This window comes from Lipomyces chichibuensis, assembly GCF_038497645.1.
Source record: "Lipomyces chichibuensis strain CBS 12929 unplaced genomic scaffold V1513scaffold_6, whole genome shotgun sequence".
Classification (NCBI taxonomy): domain Eukaryota; kingdom Fungi; phylum Ascomycota; class Lipomycetes; order Lipomycetales; family Lipomycetaceae; genus Lipomyces; species Lipomyces chichibuensis.
The window spans coordinates 319,101-337,456 of NW_027117458.1; the positions used below are offsets into that span (position 1 = coordinate 319,101).

The following is an 18,356-nucleotide window of genomic DNA, read 5'->3' on the forward strand; positions in this document are numbered from 1 at the left end:
ATGACGATTACGCCGTAAGTACCATTTCCAACCAGCACCAAAAAATTATTTTTCACGAGTTGTGTTGCTGCTATATCAGAACTTTACTTACAGGCTCTCTATTCCACACTTACATCTGTGTTCAGAGTATCACGTTTTTATTCGTACTAATTATTGCCTACATTAAGGCATCAGTCAGTGAACTATTCAACAACTGACAGACGGAATGGCACCGGCATTACCATTCGCCCTTCCCTCCCTGGTACCAGTCAGTTCACCATGGGGACCTCCAGCCACAGAAGCCAGCACCGGTGGCCTTTCATTTGAAGGGGCCCCTTATGCGCCATTCTCCAAAGGTGATAAGCTAGGCAAGTTAGCGGATTGGACACAGGATCCCGGTCGGGATGGCCGGGATCAGCGGGGTGGACGGCAAAATTATGGACGAACCCATCGAGGTAAATCTGGAATCATTTGCAGAAAACAAACCAGTTTGCTGACATCCGATGAATAGACCCGTACCAGGCTTATGGCGCAAGCACTGCATCGAGCTTTCAATTCCAGAATGCCGAGGACGAGTCCAGCTTCTCAGTTGTCGACAGTAGCCGTACGACCACAAAGCCACGTACGACTTTTGGCCAAGGGGCACGAGGAGGGTTGGTCCTACGGTCGCGCGGTGGCGCACAGGGTCGTGGTGGCGCCAGAACTTTTGGTCCAGGTGCAGGTGCTCAACGATCCGGCTACCAACGTTACGGAGGTGGGCGCGGTGGACACCAGGATGGCTCGCGGACGGGAGGTCAACGTGGTGGCCGTGGTGGCCGCAGATTTGGATGGAAGGATTATGATAAGCCACAGAGACTACGTGATTCGTCGGTTACAATTTCACCGGAATGGCAGATGCTGGAAGAGATCGATTTCAACAGACTAGGGAAGCTTTCGCTCGATATCAAGGATGGCACCGACGTCGATACTTATGGCTTTACCTACTACTATGACAAGTCTTTTGACAGGCCAGGCGGTATCTCTGAGCGCAAGTTACAGGTTATCGACACGCTTTCGTATAATCCCACTACATCTGACGACCCTGTCATCCAGCAGCTGGCTCAGAGGGATGAAGCGCGAGTATTTGCGACCGATTCTATTCTAAGTATGCTCATGTGTGCCCCACGATCAGTCTATCCGTGGGATATTGTTGTGAACCGGGAAGGGGACAAACTTTTCCTGGACAAGCGTGAAGGAGGTCCTCTTGACTTTGTCACCGTCAATGAGAATGCTGCCGAGCCTCCTCTGGAGGTCGCGGATGGCAGCAAGGATTCGATTAACACGCCCTCCGCGCTTGCTCTTGAGGCCACATTCATCAACCAGAACTTTGCCGCGCAGGCTGTCATTGAGTCGAATGACAAACACGCGTTCACTCACCCCAATCCATTCTACAATGCAGATGAAGAAACCGAGCCGCTTGGTTCCCGCGGCTATAGATACCGCAAGATCAATCTTTCTTCAGTGGCTGAAGAGACGGAGCTAAATCTTATTGTTCGTACCGAGCTTGATGGTACAGTCAGGAACGCTTCTGGTGAAGACTCGTTCATCACGATCAAGGCTCTTAACGAATTTGATACTCGAGCTCCCGGTGCTGGTGGTGCCCTTGACTGGCGTTCTAAGTTCGGTTCTCAGCGTGGCGCTGTTGTTGCCACGGAGATGAAGAATAACAGCTGCAAGCTTGCCAGATGGACGGTCCAATCAATTCTCGCTGGCGCCGATCAGATGAAGCTCGGTTTCGTATCGCGCGCTAACCCTAAGGACAAGGCCCGACATGTTATCCTCGGAGTTGTTGGTTACAAACCGCGTGAATTCGCGAACCAGATGAATTACAGTGTCGCCAATGGCTGGGGCATCGCACGGTCGATTATAGATATGTGCTTGGCGCTTGAGGAGGGAAAGTACATTATTGTTAAGGACCCAAACAAACCCGTCATCAGATTGTATGAGGTTCCAAGGGATGCATTCGATGAGGCTCCGGCGGATGAAGAAAGGCAGGATGCGGATGAGTAGACATATTCAAGGGAGAGTCAAGCTAGTTGGAATAGGACGTGTACTATTTCGGAAAGTGTTTATGTGACGTTTGATGTATCTGAAAATAACGGTTCATGTGTGTAACTACGTAACTTTTGCTGATTAATGCATTTCTTCTCACTTTCCTGGAATAAATTTGCAGATGATTGGGACAATGTTTTATATACCATTATGAATCGATATCTATATTACCGACCTGAAGATAATTACTGCTATTAGTCATCTTCTCATCCATGACACCAATGACAATAGAAAGAACCCGTATTACAGCAATATATGACAAAATATGCCGAACGCCAGAATTAAGAATCGTTGTAAAGTGGTGCACGCCTATTCAACACCCCAATGCATCTACATCTGCTCTATCACATCTACTGCAATTCATCATTGCCAACTTGCACCCAGCTTGATTCGCTTGGCGGCCTACTCACACCGGCATCCGACGTCGCATCCGTTGATGAAACGTCGCATCCGTTGATTACTCGACGTAAACCCGTTCCCCACGAGGCAACACCAGACTCAAGCATCATGAAGCGAACCAGTTCATCCTTCGCAGAATTCTTATCACATTGACTCACAACAAGTTGTAAAATACTATCTAGAGCGAATAAATGTGGTTGTGAAAGCGAGAGCACTGTCCTTCTTAGTTTGATACTATAGTGCTGCAGCTCGCGATCCGGAAGCTAGAAAAACAGCTAATTAGCACACACAATGTACCTCAACTCAAAACAACAGACAGTAAATTACCGAAGATTTCAAAGACAGCAGCTTCTCCAATAATCGAAGTACTTCTTCAGCAGTTGTGTGCGACCTCCGCTCGACTTCGCTTGTGCTCTCGGCCGCAGAATCCGGAACACCGGACGATCCGTGAACTTGCTGTTGCTCCTGCTGCTCATTTGCAGATTGCATTTGCTTCTGTAACGAACCACAAGACTTGACACTCGCCGATTTCGAAGTTGCGCTCACAAAGTGAATTGGAAGCGCATCGTTATAGTGAGTTGGTGCGTTAGTAATCTGGTAAGATGTCATCGCAGGAAAATTAAACCAAACTTTTGCTCGCTATAAGGTGTACAAAGAGCTCCAGCCTTTATAACAGGAGTCTACATGCAAAATTTTGCAAGAATTAGCGGAATATTTTTAATTCTGGCGCAAAAGGCTGTTCGGCGGAAGAGCTGTTGCAAGCCAGCCCGGGGCCCTGTGGATATCCACAACGCACGTGTTGCGGCTCAGAAAGTGTAACTATATTGTACAAGACCCTTTATACTGTAATCGAATACGTGTACCCAGCGCGTTTGGCGCTTTTCGCGCTGTCCTGCAACATATGAGGTATCGTTTGTACTGGATGGTAGTCGAACGTGAAGTAGAACCGCCGTTTCAATATTTGTTCACCTCTAAGCTATTGTGCGAGCAAATTCATAATGAATCGGCCAAAAGCTGCCGTTACTTCGACAACATCGCAGCAAGCGAATCTAACTAAGTTCCTGACGGCGAACGCGAAACCGAAGAGCAGTTTGAGCAGCGCAAATATCAAATTAGATTCGATCTCAACTTCTACGATCGACAGTACACGTAAGCGACGAGCACCAGATGATTTTGAATTTGTGCAAACGCGGACTACTACTACGACGGCGGACATACATAGCGACAGCGAAGTCGTTTCGGAAGAGGATATGGCTGTCCAAAAGCCGGGATCAGTTGCCAAACCGAGCGCTGGTTTGATTAAATGGACGGTGCATTCTGAGTCGGTGCTCTTTGGTTCGCACTGTTATCCCACGCAGCACTCCTTGTGCACCATTTCGAACCAAAGAGCTCCAAATAATGATAATAATAATAAGCGGCGCATAGTCGCGGTTGCAGGATTTGATTTGGATGGTACATTAATTGTAACCAAAACAGGATACTCGTTCGCTCGCAATGAGAATGATTGGAAGTTCAAATTCGGTGAAGCCAGAACTTTAAAGAAGATCAAAAGCTGGCTTGATGGAACCACCGAATGTTTAAATGAGAGAGTTCTTGTCATATTTTCCAATCAAGGTGGCATAGCATTATCACCAAAAGTTTCTAAGCGCAAGAAAGCTAGGAGGGATGTTGATGAGACCAAAACGCGGCTTTGGCAATTCAAGACTAAGCTGGCTGCTATTATGAAGCTGCTGGGACTACCGTTCTATGTCATCGCTGCTACTGGCAAGGACGAATTTCGAAAGCCAAATGTAGGGATGTGGCGATTGGTTAAGGAGGTGCATGAGCGACATTTGCGGCATCTACAGACAAACGAGAGTGAATTTGTCGATGGGCCTATTAACGTCGACTTAGACAAAGACAATTCTTTTTTCGTCGGCGATGCGGCCGGAAGAAAGGGTGACCATTCGACTGGAGACAAGGATTTTGCAAAAAATCTTGGTATTAAATTCTACACGCCGGAAGAATTCTTTGGTGGTTAGATTCATTTAAATTTGCTACAGGAGTGAAATAAATGTACTGGTCATAATTCAATTGTTGCCTGTGATCCAGTAATTGTCTACAAGGGTCATCAGCCAACATAGATCTACAGATGCAAACCCCATTCTTTCCAACCAATCGCCTCAAAACATAAATCTTTAGCGCCATTCCAATCTGTAGATGAATTTAAAATCTCTTGTCCGTTGCCTATATTGGCCGCTCATCTGAAAATCCCAGAGCAGAGAAGCATGTATGATAATCAGAAGTGATATAACATGCAGAGGATTCATTGGAAGCCCTTTACTTCTTACGGTGGCTAAACAACTCGATGAATGCTTTTTTTTTTTCGTACCAAACCAATTGTACGCATGAGCTGAGAGAGTCAGTTTTACCGTGGTCAGACATGTTTGGATTGTTTGCGAAGATATTTTAGCGCAGCTGCATAAGGAGGTAAAGTATTTGTAATAGCTGCTGGTGCAGGATAAGCAATCTTTGCTACACAGATTCCATTTTCCGTCCTGCTAAGGGCCCCAGTATCTGAAGAACTTTCTGTTGAATCCGATGCTAGAATTCGTTGCCTGGGAAATTAGAGCCGCATTGGCGAGCCGCAGGACTACGGCAGTTACCCGGCCCCGCTGGGGGGAGGATGGCTGCTGTCTGAGTTAACTTGCCGCCAATAATAGGATTAGTATCAGTATGGCACACTCGAATGAGCATTCACATAGCCCAGTTTCCACGCAGTTGTGCTTCTAGTCGACGTCAGAACGCCCTCGTCAATGTCTCCTGATCTTTCCACGCTTCCAAGCGCGATTTCAGATGCTCTTGATCTCACTTTAATATCACAAGGTGCCGAGGCAAAGATATATTTCACGCAGGAGCACCCATTCATTCCCTCTGCACTTCTTGCCGGCACAATTTCAACAACAATCCCAAACCCAAGCACAGGATATATTCTGAAATATAGACCGCCGAAACGATACCGACACGATGCGCTAGATGCGCAACTTACTAAACACCGAACCCTTTCTGAAGCTCGGATTTTGTACAAATTGTTTCTTGCAGGCATTAGCGTTCCCTCATTTATCGCAGTTGATCCGCGTCTGGGACTAATATGGATGGAGAATGTCGATGGACCCAGTCTGAAGGAATGGATATGGGCAAGGGAGAGGGAAATAGAGGAACAGTTTTGCGAGGACGGCGAGGATGGACAATCAAACAAGCGGTTAGAGATCATTAGACCGTTGCTCCTGTCTGTCGGCAGCGAGATTGCTAAATTGCATTTCCTTGATACAGTGCATGGAGATCTCACGACTTCGAACCTTCTTATGCGGGACGGTAGTCGTCTTGGAGCCGAGGTCGCCATTGGCTCGCACCGGCTGATGGTTCCAGAACCCGTCATCATTGATTTTGGATTAGCACAGCAATCAACGCTACCCGAGGATAAAGCTGTCGATTTGTATGTTCTCGAACGTGCCTTCATCAGTACACACCCCATTCACAGCGGGAAATATGTAGAATGGGTTTTGGAGGGTTACGTGGCCGGGTTCGGGCGTGGAAAGAAGACAGCAGTCTTCAAGGTTAACGAGATTATGAGGAAGCTCGACGCTGTCCGGTTACGTGGTCGCAAGCGCAGTATGGTTGGATAAATTCATACAGGTTTTACATAATATAGTATTTGTGCAGTATATATTCTATGTCTAATGCTGCCTATATACCATCACTCACGTTTATAAATTCTACCATCCAGCCTAAACCACAAACAACGCCTCTACTTGCGACAACGCCGGTGATCTTTAATAGCCACTCCCAGCTCCACTTACTTTCAGTCCTAATTAAGTTCTCGCTCATTAGGAGCGAGACAGTCTCAAGCATGCTCTTCTCTGGCAGAATATTCAAAGCATCATTATGAGCAAGCAATTTCACCCCATTCTCCTTCGCAAGCGCTAACAGACTCGGCGGCAACACACAACAATCCCTAATATTAATCTGGTTTATCGACGGTAGCGCCAATCCCATGTGTTTACTGAACTTAATCAACGCCTCCAGCCTTGCGGTCGAGAATTCCGAGACACCGACACCCCGCACTTTATAGCAATCCGCAGTCCTAACAGCAACTGTCCAAATATCAAAAATATCCTGTTCCGAAATAGACGAGCCAATGGTCGAGTCGTCTTCCTCATCTAAATCTTCGCCGTCATCATGATCGGAAAAAGTGATTTCGGGGAAAGACAGAACTAGATGCGATATTGTTACGTAGTCCGGTGTGGTAGCTTCAAATTGAGTCAGTGCCCGTTCCAGAATCTTTGCGCGAGCGGCTATGGATGATGCTGGCGGAAAAAATATTTTTACTACGAAAAAGACATTAGCCGATTTGCTAGCTAAGCAGCACGCGCAATCTTTGCGTAACTACCTGTAATCTCAACCTGAGTGTTCCGTTCAGGGGACTCAGCTAAAAACAATGGTTCACGCGGATTTGGCGGAATCTCCAACTTCACGGGTCCAGCGAACGATAAAGCCGGTCCAGGGTGCTGCTCCCCGTCGACCCATTGCAATACCCTCCGCTTCAGGTTCGATACTAGGTCTTGTGCGCCTGAATTTCGGGCATGTAGCACGTTGCCGGTGGACAGTATTATTGACATCGTCAAACAGTATGGATATGGGACACCTATGGGACTCGGGCTGCTTGGCTTGACAAATAATTGCTTGCTTAATCAACTGTTGACGTCGTTCATATAATTTACATAAATTGGTAACAATCTGAAATGTGGTGGTTCTTCCCGAATAGAACAGTGCTCTCGTTCATGCGAGCCAGAAAATCGGGGAGCGTTTCAGTGATCACTCGCGAGACCCGTACGATGCAAGCGGCAGAGAGTTTGATTTTCCAAGGGGCTTGCATTGAGATAGTGCCTACAGGTCCCAATTTAGCGCCCAAATTTCTTTGGCCAAAGGAAGCTACTGCAAGCTACTGCATGTTAAAGGTAAATTGGTCTGCAATATTGCCATTATAATTACAAATCAATAGTTAATGTGTCCGCGAGTTGGGAGTTGCATCGGATCATCATTTTTGGGGATTTATAATCGAACATATAACATGCATGCCAAAACAAGAGGCACTTCGCAGCACTAATAGCGTAAATAAGCATATTACCCCCCTATCGACGCTATCTACTTAAATTGTAGCATATGCCTGCGATTCGATAATTCATGGGCATCATCATTATACGAAGTTAACTCAGTCCCCTAGTTGCTGTCAACGTACAAGGGAAGATTAGGGCTATTTTTTTCTTCATATTCGTTATTGGTACTTGCAGAATTCCGTTTATTCGTAATGTACAAAATTCGCAGTGTCGAATACGATTAACTAACAAATATTATTCGTAATATTCGTAGACGCTACTCCAAATAACTAAACCTTAATCAAGCCAATAATTTCTCGTCATGACGGGTTCAGGACGTTGACGTTTGTTGCTTCATATTTTCAATCCATGGAGATTATCAACACTGTATCACTGATTGTAAAATTCATCCATCAGTGGGCACAGATGAATCAGTTAACTTTCCAAATTCTTCGGCGGTCTTACAGAATCGGCTATCACCTCCTCAATGTCGGAAGTGACGATAGGCGGGTCTGAAATGGGCCGCTGGTGGGCTTTACGAAGGAGCATGCCGCCATGCCGGGGAGGCGTGATTTTGTTATGTACAATAAAGTTATATTACGAAAAATGTTAATCGTATTCGAGTGCCGAATATTGGTACGAATACGAATTAAGAGGATCAGAGCAAGTCGTGCGCGACAAGGGAACAAATAATATAGGAGAGTTTGTCATACTATCAGCCTTAAGTTAGCGTCGGTACGAATACGACACTGGATTCTATGTACTAATTGACGCAGCCCTAACCTCATGCCCTTCAAGAACTCGGCTCTTTCGAGTCAGAATTTGAATCCCGGTCCTCGCATCCCAACATCTCAGCAACGAGCTTCGGACAGGCCTGTACGACAATTTCAAGTGCCATTAATACATCACATTACTTAAGTAAAGCGATCAATGTCTTCCGACGTCCCAGAGTCTTTCTACGACCTCAAGCCGCTCGACAAGAAGTCCGAGCAGTTTGATTTCCATCAGCTTGAGGGCAAGGTCGTACTTGTCGTCAACGTTGCGTCCAAGTATGTTTATTATTATTGAAGTTTTCCTTGCGGATTTATTGTAAGAGCATAGAACATACTGACATGTTTGGGGTATGTAGGTGCGGATTTACTCCTGTAAGTTTCTGACCCGGTTATATTTATGGGACAGTGGCAGAAATACTGACAATTGTTCCGTTGTAGCAATACAAGGGTCTCGAGGAGCTTTATAAGAAATACCATGGCCAGGGCCTTGAAATCCTTGGCTTTCCTTGCAATCAATTTGGTATGTATTTGACGCAATCGCGAAGCACAAATCACTATTAGCTAACAAATGTGCAGGTCGCCAGGAACCCGGTACCGATGAGGAGATCGCCTCGTTCTGCACACTGAACTATGGTGTCACTGTATGCTTGGATTTTGAGATACTTAATGCATAATTATCGTGGGATAGTGGTTAACGTTGGTATTTACAGTTCCCCGTTTTGAAGAAGATCGACGTTAATGGCGACCATGCTGACCCGGTCTACAAGTTTCTCAAGTCTAAGAAGTATGATTATCGCGCTAAGTTCAATGCAATTATTTTTAACACGTTTAATGTAGAGCTGGTCTTCTTGGCTTCCGAGGTATCAAATGGAATTTTGAGAAGTTCGTTATCGACAAACAGGGCAATGTTTTCCAGCGATATTCGTCCATGTCTACGCCTGGTGAGTTGAACTCTATGCGATTGAAATCTTGAAGGATGCTGTTGCTAACCGATCGAACAGAGGCCCTCGATGCCGACATCGCCAAGCTCGTTGCTTAAAAACAGTAACGGTTTTGGGCCGAAGATGGTTGAAGGCGAGGTGTTTGACTGAATTGGTAATTTTCAATAATAGCTTGCGATGTTCCAAGCTGCATGCATAATATAATTATATTTATATGTTTTTATTTACAAAGTAACAGTATCCAAAGACCTCTCCAACCAAACGCCAGATATCCATGCAATGTTGATACGTGGGACAATTATAAAGTTTCGAAATCCAAATCATCGAGGTCATCATCAAAGTAATAGTAGTCGTTGTCATCATCGTCGTCGTTATCCCCAATAATCTCTGGATCATTAATCCGACCCGTCGGGGCAGACAATTGATTTTGTGAATTAGGTGGTGGCTCGTTTTTTTCGAGACCTATTTGCTGCTTTAACCAACACATCAACTTTACAGTGAAGTCTGTATTCCATTCATCAATCGCACCGCCGTGTATAACGACGCTGGTAGGTTTTAACATTATTACCCCGCGCCAAACTGTGAAGTTACTGAGCGTGAGCTTGGTACCTAACTTCAGGCCGACTTCCAAATTATTAATCGGCTTCGATTCCAGGGCCCAGTAACAACGGCCCAAGGGGTCTTGTAACAGCACTTTGCAAAACTTCTTTCCGACAATTGGACTGCGTGCCTTGCTGGGCTGTGTGTTGCTGAATGTGTGAAATTGGAGTCCATTAGCCATAGCCGTACCGTTCTGTAGTCTTCCGTTGGCATTGATTTCTTCTGCATGCTCCCCTTCCGCGGGAACATCTCTCACCACTTTCCGACCACTATCACCACTCTCATTTATAGCTTCCTCGATCTTTCGTAATTGCTCGCTCCTACTTATACCTATCTCTTGCACTTCGGCAATTTGGAATGTAACAGGTCCAGTAATTGTGGTCGAGCGCATTGTCGCGATGCCATCAGGAACGAAATTCGACCCTCTGACGCAGCCAACGAGATCCTGTTCGCGAAGCGTATCGTCTCCATTATTCTGGTAATAATACTGCAACTTCGTCGGGGGTAGGTTTACGCTGTCCAGAGTCTGGTCGACACCTTGTGGCTGCAACGGCGGAATCGTCCGGCGCAGATCATCATCGAGAAAGAACTGCTCTAATCTCCCGTACAACAGCGCAGGCGCAGCAATACTTCTTTTCGCCGATGGCAGCTTTGTACCATAGACCGGCGTGATCCAGTAGGTGCCCGATGGTCGAAGACCGTATTTCTCGTAGAATAGATATTGAAGCTGAGTTACGAGTGCCGGTGATAACTGTTGTGGTTCCGTGGGGGGTCTGTGGTACGGTGTCGTCATTACGGATGGGGCATGTGTTTTGATTGATGAGGTATACCATTTTGTTCTGCATATGAAACGAGACTGAAGCTCTGGTGATGATCTGACGAAATTCGCGTCAGTTATTATTTTGGTGCCTTTAGAACCTCGCGTCGCCGAGCGGAAGCAATGGAACATGAATAATGACAGACTTAACATTTGCATGCTGATATGCCTAGTTTACTAAACTACTAGAAGCTGTATATATTATTAATGGAGTCTGTCGATGTCAGATACTCTGCGCCATTCGGATTAACTCTGGCTTTTTTTTTGGAGCGTTCGTCATGAAATGGATAATTGGATAAGTTATGTGGTCAAATTTAAAGATTATTGGGCCAACTATTTACGGTGCTCAGACAACAGATAGCCGCGAATGAATCTGCAACGTGTTTCTGTGCATCGAATGTCAGAATGGATGACATTGTTATATTGGCGATGCGATATTTTGACACTGACTTCTTTTTCTTGATTGATTGATCGATCGATCGCTGATAGTCGACGATACGAGGGAAGAAACTGTGCCTCGTGGCTATCCTGCGTGAAAAGAAACATTCCCAGCGTCAGATTGGATGCTTAATCGAACAACATGGACCATGAGCGTTGCCTGTAGTTTAGTAGAAGGTGTATGTCGCGAGGAGATATATTTTGTGGTCCTTCAGCTTGACTATGCGGATAGAGATGCACAGCAAGAATATCATCAATGATGCCGTATTTTATTCGGCACGGGATATAATTTTCTGATACTACACAACCATCAGCTCACAATGAAATGAATGAGTAGCGACAATTCATTGGTATTTTTCGCGACTCGGAGCTCTTGGACGCGAGTTTAATTAGACTTCCCGAACAGGATAAGCGTTGGCACGGGATGAAAGTATGATAGCAACTTTTGAAATGGGGATCACAATGAAGGCGATTATTTTGGGACACAGACATAAAACGGTTCATAGTGCAAATTTCGCAAAATTTCGTGCATAGCTGACCAAGACAGTAAGTTGGCCGAGTAGTTTCAATTGTACGTGTGGTCAATTTACTGGAGCAAGCAAGGGGGGATTCTGAAGTTTCATCTTTTCTTGTTGTGTATGCCTCACTTACTGTTCTATTCGTCGCGCCATATGACAGAAAATGCGGCACAACCGTACAAGTGTCAAGTTACACTAGTTTACGGCATATGCAGTTATGAAACTCTAATTTCAAGGGGCTACACGTGTTTTACGCGTGGATGCCACGTCAAACACGCGTACCTGCCCTTGCATATCTATCTAATTGCATGCATACATACATGGCTGACGTGCGAGCTAAGCCGCTTCCAGGTCCCATATTAATTGATACACAAAACACCATTAATAAGAGACTTCCCGCCCAGTTTGTTCCTTTCTTCCCTGTAGTCGCTTTCCTCCCTATTTGTTTCTCTTTCGTTTTTACTGTTTTCTTACGCAGTCCACTCCTCGGGGCCTTTCCGTTCTTTCCTTCCTTCCTTTTTCTTTGCTCTTTCGATTTCTCGGCTCCGGCAGAAGCACAAGTCTGCCAGTTCTTTCCTTTCGAAATCATCTCCTACCGCTATCTTTCTTTAAAGTCTCTAGTTCCGTCTCAATTCAGTTCAAAATGAGATCTTTTTTAACGCTCCTTACTTTGGCCTCTGCGGCCCTTGCTGCCCCATTCGATAAGCGTGCTGTTACATGGGTTACCGTCATTGAGAATGTAGACTATGTCCAGACCCTTACCGTCGTTCAAACTGTCGTCGTCTACGCTACCGCCAACCCTTCGCCGGTTTTTTCCTCTACTATGAGCACGTCCGTGCCCTCTGTCGCACCTACCTCTGCGGTCGTTTACCAGCAGGATATAGTCTCGTCGTCTATCCTCAGCGATAGCTCCACCTCCACCACTGTGTCATCTACTTCCTCGACTCCTGCGGTTACTACCACCACTACCTCCTCGACTATCCAGCCTACGCCAACTCCTTCCTCCACTTCTGTCGAGTCTACCACCTCTTCATCGTATGTCGAACCGCAGCTAACCACCTCTACTTCTGTCGAGCCAACCTCGTCTACTTCTATCGAGCTCACAACGTCTACTTCGTCGGTCTATGTTGAGCCCACCACGTCTACTTCGTCGGTCTATGTCGAGCCCACCACGTCTACTTCGTCGGTCTATGTCGAGCCCACCACAACTGCGACCAGCACGTACGTTCAGCCTACGACTTCCGCCGCCCCAGCGACCTCCAGCAGCATCTCCATCAGCACCAGCACCCACAGCACCGGCACCGGCACCTACTCCGGCGATGGCACTTTCTATGCTACCGGCCTTGGCTCATGCGGCATCACCAGCGCTGACACCGACTACATCGTCGCCGTGTCTTACGTGCTCATGGACGCCAACTCGAACGCCAACCCGAACACGAATCCATTGTGCGGCAAGACCATCACCGCATATCGCGACACAAGTTCTGTCACCGTCACCGTCGTCGACACGTGCGAGGGTTGTGCGGAATATGACCTCGATTTTTCACCGTCCGCGTTCGACCAGCTCGGTCAAGAGTCTGAGGGTAGGATTCCAATCACCTGGAGCTGGGACTAATTGTTTGAAGGAAGCCGTCAACCTGACTATGATTTAAAGCTTTGCGTTTATGGGTATTGGGGATGGATATATGTGACAAAAGATTTATGACTTTATGACCTCGGTGTATGAAGGGATACCAAATGATTGATACTTGGGATAACTACTTGGGATAACTACTTGTGATTGTTATATGTATAGATTTGTTATTTATGGGAACCATGGGCGATTCATAAGTTATGTTCTACCAATTATATTATTTAGATATCAAAATATGTATTGATCTCACCTTGATTTTATATATGTATATAGTTGTTGTATTCATTTTGCTTTTCAATTGAGATTTATCGTAAGTTATCGCTTAATGGGTTCGCTTCCATCAAATTCCAAATTTTACTTCAATTTTTGTTCTTGGCAGAAAAATCGAGCAATTTAAATTAAGCTACTGTTTATATAACAATCAACAACAGTCACAAAATAATAATGATAGTAACGTAAATAGTGATGGTAGTAGTAGTAGTAATAGTGTGTATGTAGTAGTGTAGTGTAGTAGTAATATAAAGTAAGAATCCCATGGTCATACAGTTTTTGATACATCAGTACTCTGTGTTTCAGCACCACCACCCGGCGGTCCAATCCTCCGTCTCGACAACACTCACATTTCTTTTCTCAACAACATGGTCCTCAAGTCACACGTCCTCGTCCATCTCGGACGGCTTAATCAATCCGCCAACCTTGAGCGCGCGCTCCCGCTCGGCTTTTTGCTTGGCAAGCATCTCAGACTCGCGTTCGTCCTCGTACAAATAGTCAGTCGAGTCACCGCCGTATTCCCTGATCTGCACTAAAAAGTCGCGCAGATTGAGCTTGAATTTGTTTTGATTGTCTGTAAGCTTGAATAACCCCATCACGAAATTATCGACCTGTGCTCGCTGTAGATGCGGGAACGCGTTCATCAGCATGTTGGCCGAGTATTCTCGCAAGAAATCAGCGTTAGATGTGCCAGCTGGCGCCTCATCCGGCTTATACAACGGCGCGGAAATCTTGTTTGTCCCCACAAGCTCAAACATGCGGGCGAGCAAGAACGCCTGGACTTTAAATCCCGCCTTGTGGTCCGCGTCCGTGAGCACAAAGAACACGTCCTTGAGTATATGGATGAAGAAAGTCTGGTAGAACGCGTCCGCTATCTGTGGATCGCTTTCAGAGATGTTGTTGATGAGCTCGACGCAGATGTTGAGACCGGCAGCTTCGACGTCGCGATTATCGTGCTTGCTGGCCCATAGACAGGCGTCCACAACATAGCCGAATACTGGACCGGGGAGTTTGAGGAGTGCTGGGAAGCAGTGTACGTTGATTGCCCGCAGTAACTTGAAAAACTCGACTCTGTGCTCGGGGTACTCTGTAAAATCCTTGTTGATCATTGACAGCGTGCACTCGAACACGTTCTCCAGGATCAGAACAACCTTGTCTGTAATCAGACCTTCTAACCGGCTCACAATCGTAGTCATGCAGTTCAATACCTCAGCATCTCGAGCATCGGGAAGGTTTCTGTTATAATCACCAAGAACAGCCTCCAAAAGCGGCGGAATCATTGTACTGTTAACTGTCTCTAGATCTTCAGCTTTACTCATATACGTCTCAATGAGTTTTAAAATCTCCTTCTTAACTGTCCGCAGACCCCGCACCCGCGGGGTCTTTGTAGCAATCGTTCCCTGCACGGCAATCGACTCTGAAATCATTTCGCTGACAGCTTTATATAATCCAAGCATATCCAGATAATTCCGGACGAGCTGCGGGTAGAAGCAAGCGCCCATTGATGTGCATGCCGCGACATTAGTCTTCATGATATTGGCAATTATCTTGATTGTATTTGTGTCGGAAAGAATCTCCGCATTCTGCGCCGCCTGCTGAATAATCGCATCCCACTAAAATCATCGTCAGAATGTATCTGAGTCCTTTAATCGAATATACTTACAGCACTGTTAGGCATCGCCATTAATTCGCTAGTCAGTCTCTCCTGAATATTCTTCGCCGGTTGTGCAGAAATCATATATCCACAGGCTTCATAAAACGTATGCACCTGCTGCGGCTGCAAATCAGACGTAATCTTGTCCAAGGTCCTCACAATCTCGTCAATAAAGGGCTCCGTCTCATTAGCCTGCTGTGCAACAAAATGTCGCTTGCACTTTTGGGCAATCTTGATGAAAGTATCGCACGCCATGTCCTGCACACCTTCATGCGTCTCGTGCATGAACTCAAACAACTTGTTGACGACCGTCTTCAAGAATTTCCAGTGCGCTTTTAAAAATCGAGGATACTGGCCGACAATGTACATAATATTCGAGGCCACGACGGCCTTGTTGTCCTTCCCTCGCTTCATTTCCGTTAAGCCGAGCAAATCCTTGATAACCATCACCAAAAATCGCTTCTCCATTTCCTCGTCTACACCACATTAGCAGTCATTCAGCCAAGAACAAAACATAATTGACAAAATCATACTCATAGCGCCAGAAATCGAGCCAATAGCCCAACATAACGTGTTCAAATTATTCCATGACCATTCGCTACCATCAATCTGTCTTGCCAACTTATTGGTCATAATGATCTCCGTATCAACGACATCTAAATGGGTAAGATAGACCAACACCTCACGCATGCTCTTGTACAAAGTAATCGTATCGCTCTCCTTCACGAACTCCCTCACAATCTCGCCTTCGTCATTTTCAACAATTAGGACTTCTTCCGGCCGCACCATCTTCTCGATCATAACTAACCGCAAACTGGAAAGAACTTGGGTGTACATGTGTTTCCGTAACGGGTAGTTTGCTAGAACGTCAGGATGTGCCGCACCCCCGTTTGCAAATGCGCCGGCAGGTGAAGCGAAGTTGAGCTGCATGAGAGGATTCATTTCTGCAAGCGGAAGTTGCTGAACCTCTTCGTAGAGTTCGAGGACAAGTCGAGACCAGTAATCGAGGCACCCTTTGAAGACCTCGCGTTCGTCGATTTGGGAGATTTTGATCAGGAACAGGTGGGAGTTGACGAGAATATCCTTATTGTCTTGTGCCTCAATGAGCTAGAACGACGTTAATATGCAGCCTTTGGAGCAATGAACAACTCGTACTTTTAAATGATGCGAGAGGAATGTGGTGAGGAAAATTGCAAGATTCTGGATGAATTCTTGCTCACGCGTGCCGACGGAGTCGTATGATTGTCGGAAATCTTGAAATACATCAGCACCAAATCGAAGGTATAGGTATCTGGGTACTTACCTGTGCTCAATGGAATGATCTCATTAACAGTCTCCATAGTTCTCAAGAACAAGCTCAAGAACTGGTTGTCGTACTGGGGAGATGCAAGCGAAGAAACCTCCGTGAGACACTTTAACGTCAAATTTCTAAACTCTGGCGGCGACAAAAATCTCGTGAGGAGCAACTCGATGATTCCAGTCTCGAAGATATACCCGTATGGTATCCAATTGAGGTACCTCAACAACGACTGTAGCGTTGCGATAATCAGCGACGGCCGATTTGCTTTTTCAAGAACTTCGTAGCAGAGGTTGTGAATTTCTGAGAATTCCGTACACATTTGTTGTTTCAAATTCCGGGCCTTTGCTTGTGTCATTTGCTCGGCTGAGAAATCAAAGACCTCTTCGGACAAAAGTTTGAGGATGCTCATGTTGTTCTCACATACATTGAGTGAACTCCTACTTGATTGCACGATCTCGGGGATGAACGTCGGCCAGTTATGTGGCCATTCTTGCTTGAGAATCTACCAATTTCAAATCAGTAAAACAAATGATTCAGGCACATTTCGGAATTCAAAAAGTGTACCTCAACGAGAGTCAAGTTGCATTTGTTGATCAGCGACTTTTGGCTCCGAAACTTGGCTTCGTCGCTCGACATGGTAATGCACATGGTCACCACGAAGTTTCGGATTCCTACCAAACCGATCGTCATTAGCATCCGTCTCACAAACCTATAATCGCAATTCATTCATAACGTATCTTCGCAGAGAAAAATCTGGTGCGATGGTGTTAATAATGACACATACCCTGCTGTTGATCCACCGGCAACGCCTTCCATCTTGTCTTGATAAGCTTATCCAAAATCGATAAAGCGATATCTATACCAGACACAGCATTAGACCCTCAAACCCGGTTTTCGCCAGATCCGCATCTCCAACAAAAACGCCATTCGCGTCGTCGAAGAAGAATCAACAATTGGACTTACATTTGGTCTGGGGGTTATTCGACTTTTGCAAGATTTGATCCACACGTGTCCAGGCATCAGGATGTTCTTGGAACTACAGTTACAAAAACAAACGAAATCAGTCGTCGTCCTTGCCTTGCGCAAACAATATAATACAAATATCTGCTAATGGGGGCCGTACCTGTGTCAAGACCTGTTGTGCTGCTTTTTGCTATAAACCACAACCCACCGCAAAGCAGTGGATCAAAAACGTTAGCCGAAATTTTGACAAAACTCGATCCCTGCGCCTGTAGACTCCTTAATCATTCGTGAATCACGCGTATTTTCCGTCGGCTGGAAGGATTTGGAGACGGGCGCGAGGGGTGGGGGGTTTGGCATACCTGATCCGCGGGACCTTTGTAGAAAGCGTCGACGACCTTGTCGAGCAAGTCGACGTCGACAGGGAGGTCGAAATTGAGGATCGCCTCCATGTGATCTCGGCGTCGGAAGCTTGCGGACTAATTCACCGAAAGTTGTTTGTTTGGCGGTGTTGCGTGTTTGCGGAACAAAAAGTCGTTGCTGTCGGTGGCTGTTGTCGAAGATAGAGGAAGGGCCAAATGACTTTTGGAGTGCTGGGAAAATTGGAATGGATGATTATTGCGTTAGGCGAAGGGGCTGGCAAGCGAATACCAGCGCGCCTTTTTAATCGGTTATCGAACAGAGTACGAGCGAGTACGAACAACAGTTAAGTTTACTTGATAATAATAAATATATTGCTTCAATTGTATTTACAACGTATTAAAATACTGGTTGTTTCAATACCCCTAATCCGGCAGTGACAGCCTCTTAACAGCACGGGTTCAAGTCAAATACCATTCACAGCCATG

General features: G+C 45.9%; 9 protein-coding genes across 9 annotated transcripts; 5 read left to right on the forward strand and 4 right to left on the reverse strand.

Moving 5' to 3' along the window:
* The first annotated feature begins 83 nt into the window (after positions 1–83).
* On the forward strand, positions 84–2,214 carry V1513DRAFT_439939 (eukaryotic translation initiation factor 3 subunit D). The gene is made up of 2 exons (XM_066897278.1): positions 84–434; positions 491–2,214. The coding sequence occupies exons 1-2, from the start codon at positions 206–208 to the stop codon at positions 2,026–2,028; spliced, it is 1,767 nt and encodes a 588-aa protein (XP_066755075.1). The 5' UTR covers positions 84–205; the 3' UTR covers positions 2,029–2,214.
* Positions 2,215–2,420: 206 nt separating this feature from the next.
* Positions 2,421–3,078, reverse strand: V1513DRAFT_423781 (uncharacterized protein; the record flags this gene model as incomplete). Its single annotated transcript, XM_066896054.1, has 2 exons — positions 2,421–2,732; positions 2,797–3,078. The coding sequence occupies 2 exons, from the start codon at positions 3,076–3,078 to the stop codon at positions 2,421–2,423; spliced, it is 594 nt and encodes a 197-aa protein (XP_066755076.1).
* Positions 3,079–3,339: 261 nt separating this feature from the next.
* V1513DRAFT_439942 (polynucleotide kinase 3 phosphatase-domain-containing protein) lies at positions 3,340–4,602 on the forward strand. The gene has a single exon (XM_066897279.1). The coding sequence runs from the start codon at positions 3,468–3,470 to the stop codon at positions 4,488–4,490; it is 1,023 nt and encodes a 340-aa protein (XP_066755077.1). The 5' UTR covers positions 3,340–3,467; the 3' UTR covers positions 4,491–4,602.
* A 585-nt stretch (positions 4,603–5,187) lies between these two features.
* V1513DRAFT_439944 (uncharacterized protein) lies at positions 5,188–6,222 on the forward strand. The gene has a single exon (XM_066897280.1). It carries the CDS (start codon positions 5,265–5,267, stop codon positions 6,132–6,134), a length of 870 nt encoding a protein of 289 aa, XP_066755078.1. The 5' UTR covers positions 5,188–5,264; the 3' UTR covers positions 6,135–6,222.
* On the reverse strand, positions 6,150–7,302 carry V1513DRAFT_439945 (uncharacterized protein). The gene is made up of 2 exons (XM_066897281.1): positions 6,899–7,302; positions 6,150–6,836 (listed from the first exon to the last, which is right to left on the reverse strand). Exons 1-2 carry the CDS (start codon positions 7,125–7,127, stop codon positions 6,196–6,198), a joined length of 870 nt encoding a protein of 289 aa, XP_066755079.1. The 5' UTR covers positions 7,128–7,302; the 3' UTR covers positions 6,150–6,195.
* Positions 7,303–8,406: 1,104 nt separating this feature from the next.
* On the forward strand, positions 8,407–9,803 carry V1513DRAFT_439947 (thioredoxin-like protein). The gene is made up of 7 exons (XM_066897282.1): positions 8,407–8,653; positions 8,734–8,749; positions 8,816–8,897; positions 8,954–9,018; positions 9,088–9,161; positions 9,215–9,318; positions 9,379–9,803. Exons 1-7 carry the CDS (start codon positions 8,535–8,537, stop codon positions 9,414–9,416), a joined length of 498 nt encoding a protein of 165 aa, XP_066755080.1. The 5' UTR covers positions 8,407–8,534; the 3' UTR covers positions 9,417–9,803.
* Positions 9,508–10,827, reverse strand: V1513DRAFT_439951 (uncharacterized protein). Its single transcript, XM_066897283.1, has one exon. It carries the CDS (start codon positions 10,709–10,711, stop codon positions 9,617–9,619), a length of 1,095 nt encoding a protein of 364 aa, XP_066755081.1. The 5' UTR covers positions 10,712–10,827; the 3' UTR covers positions 9,508–9,616.
* A 1,235-nt stretch (positions 10,828–12,062) lies between these two features.
* V1513DRAFT_439954 (RlpA-like double-psi beta-barrel-protein domain-containing protein-containing protein) lies at positions 12,063–13,714 on the forward strand. The gene has a single exon (XM_066897284.1). The coding sequence runs from the start codon at positions 12,335–12,337 to the stop codon at positions 13,304–13,306; it is 972 nt and encodes a 323-aa protein (XP_066755082.1). The 5' UTR covers positions 12,063–12,334; the 3' UTR covers positions 13,307–13,714.
* Positions 13,697–18,224, reverse strand: V1513DRAFT_483487 (CRM1 C terminal-domain-containing protein). Its single transcript, XM_066900421.1, has 10 exons — positions 17,871–18,224; positions 17,672–17,701; positions 17,512–17,584; positions 17,333–17,404; positions 17,113–17,219; positions 16,552–17,050; positions 16,404–16,501; positions 15,782–16,355; positions 15,258–15,724; positions 13,697–15,207 (listed from the first exon to the last, which is right to left on the reverse strand). The coding sequence occupies exons 1-10, from the start codon at positions 17,958–17,960 to the stop codon at positions 13,975–13,977; spliced, it is 3,243 nt and encodes a 1,080-aa protein (XP_066755083.1). The 5' UTR covers positions 17,961–18,224; the 3' UTR covers positions 13,697–13,974.
* Positions 18,225–18,356: the final 132 nt, after the last annotated feature.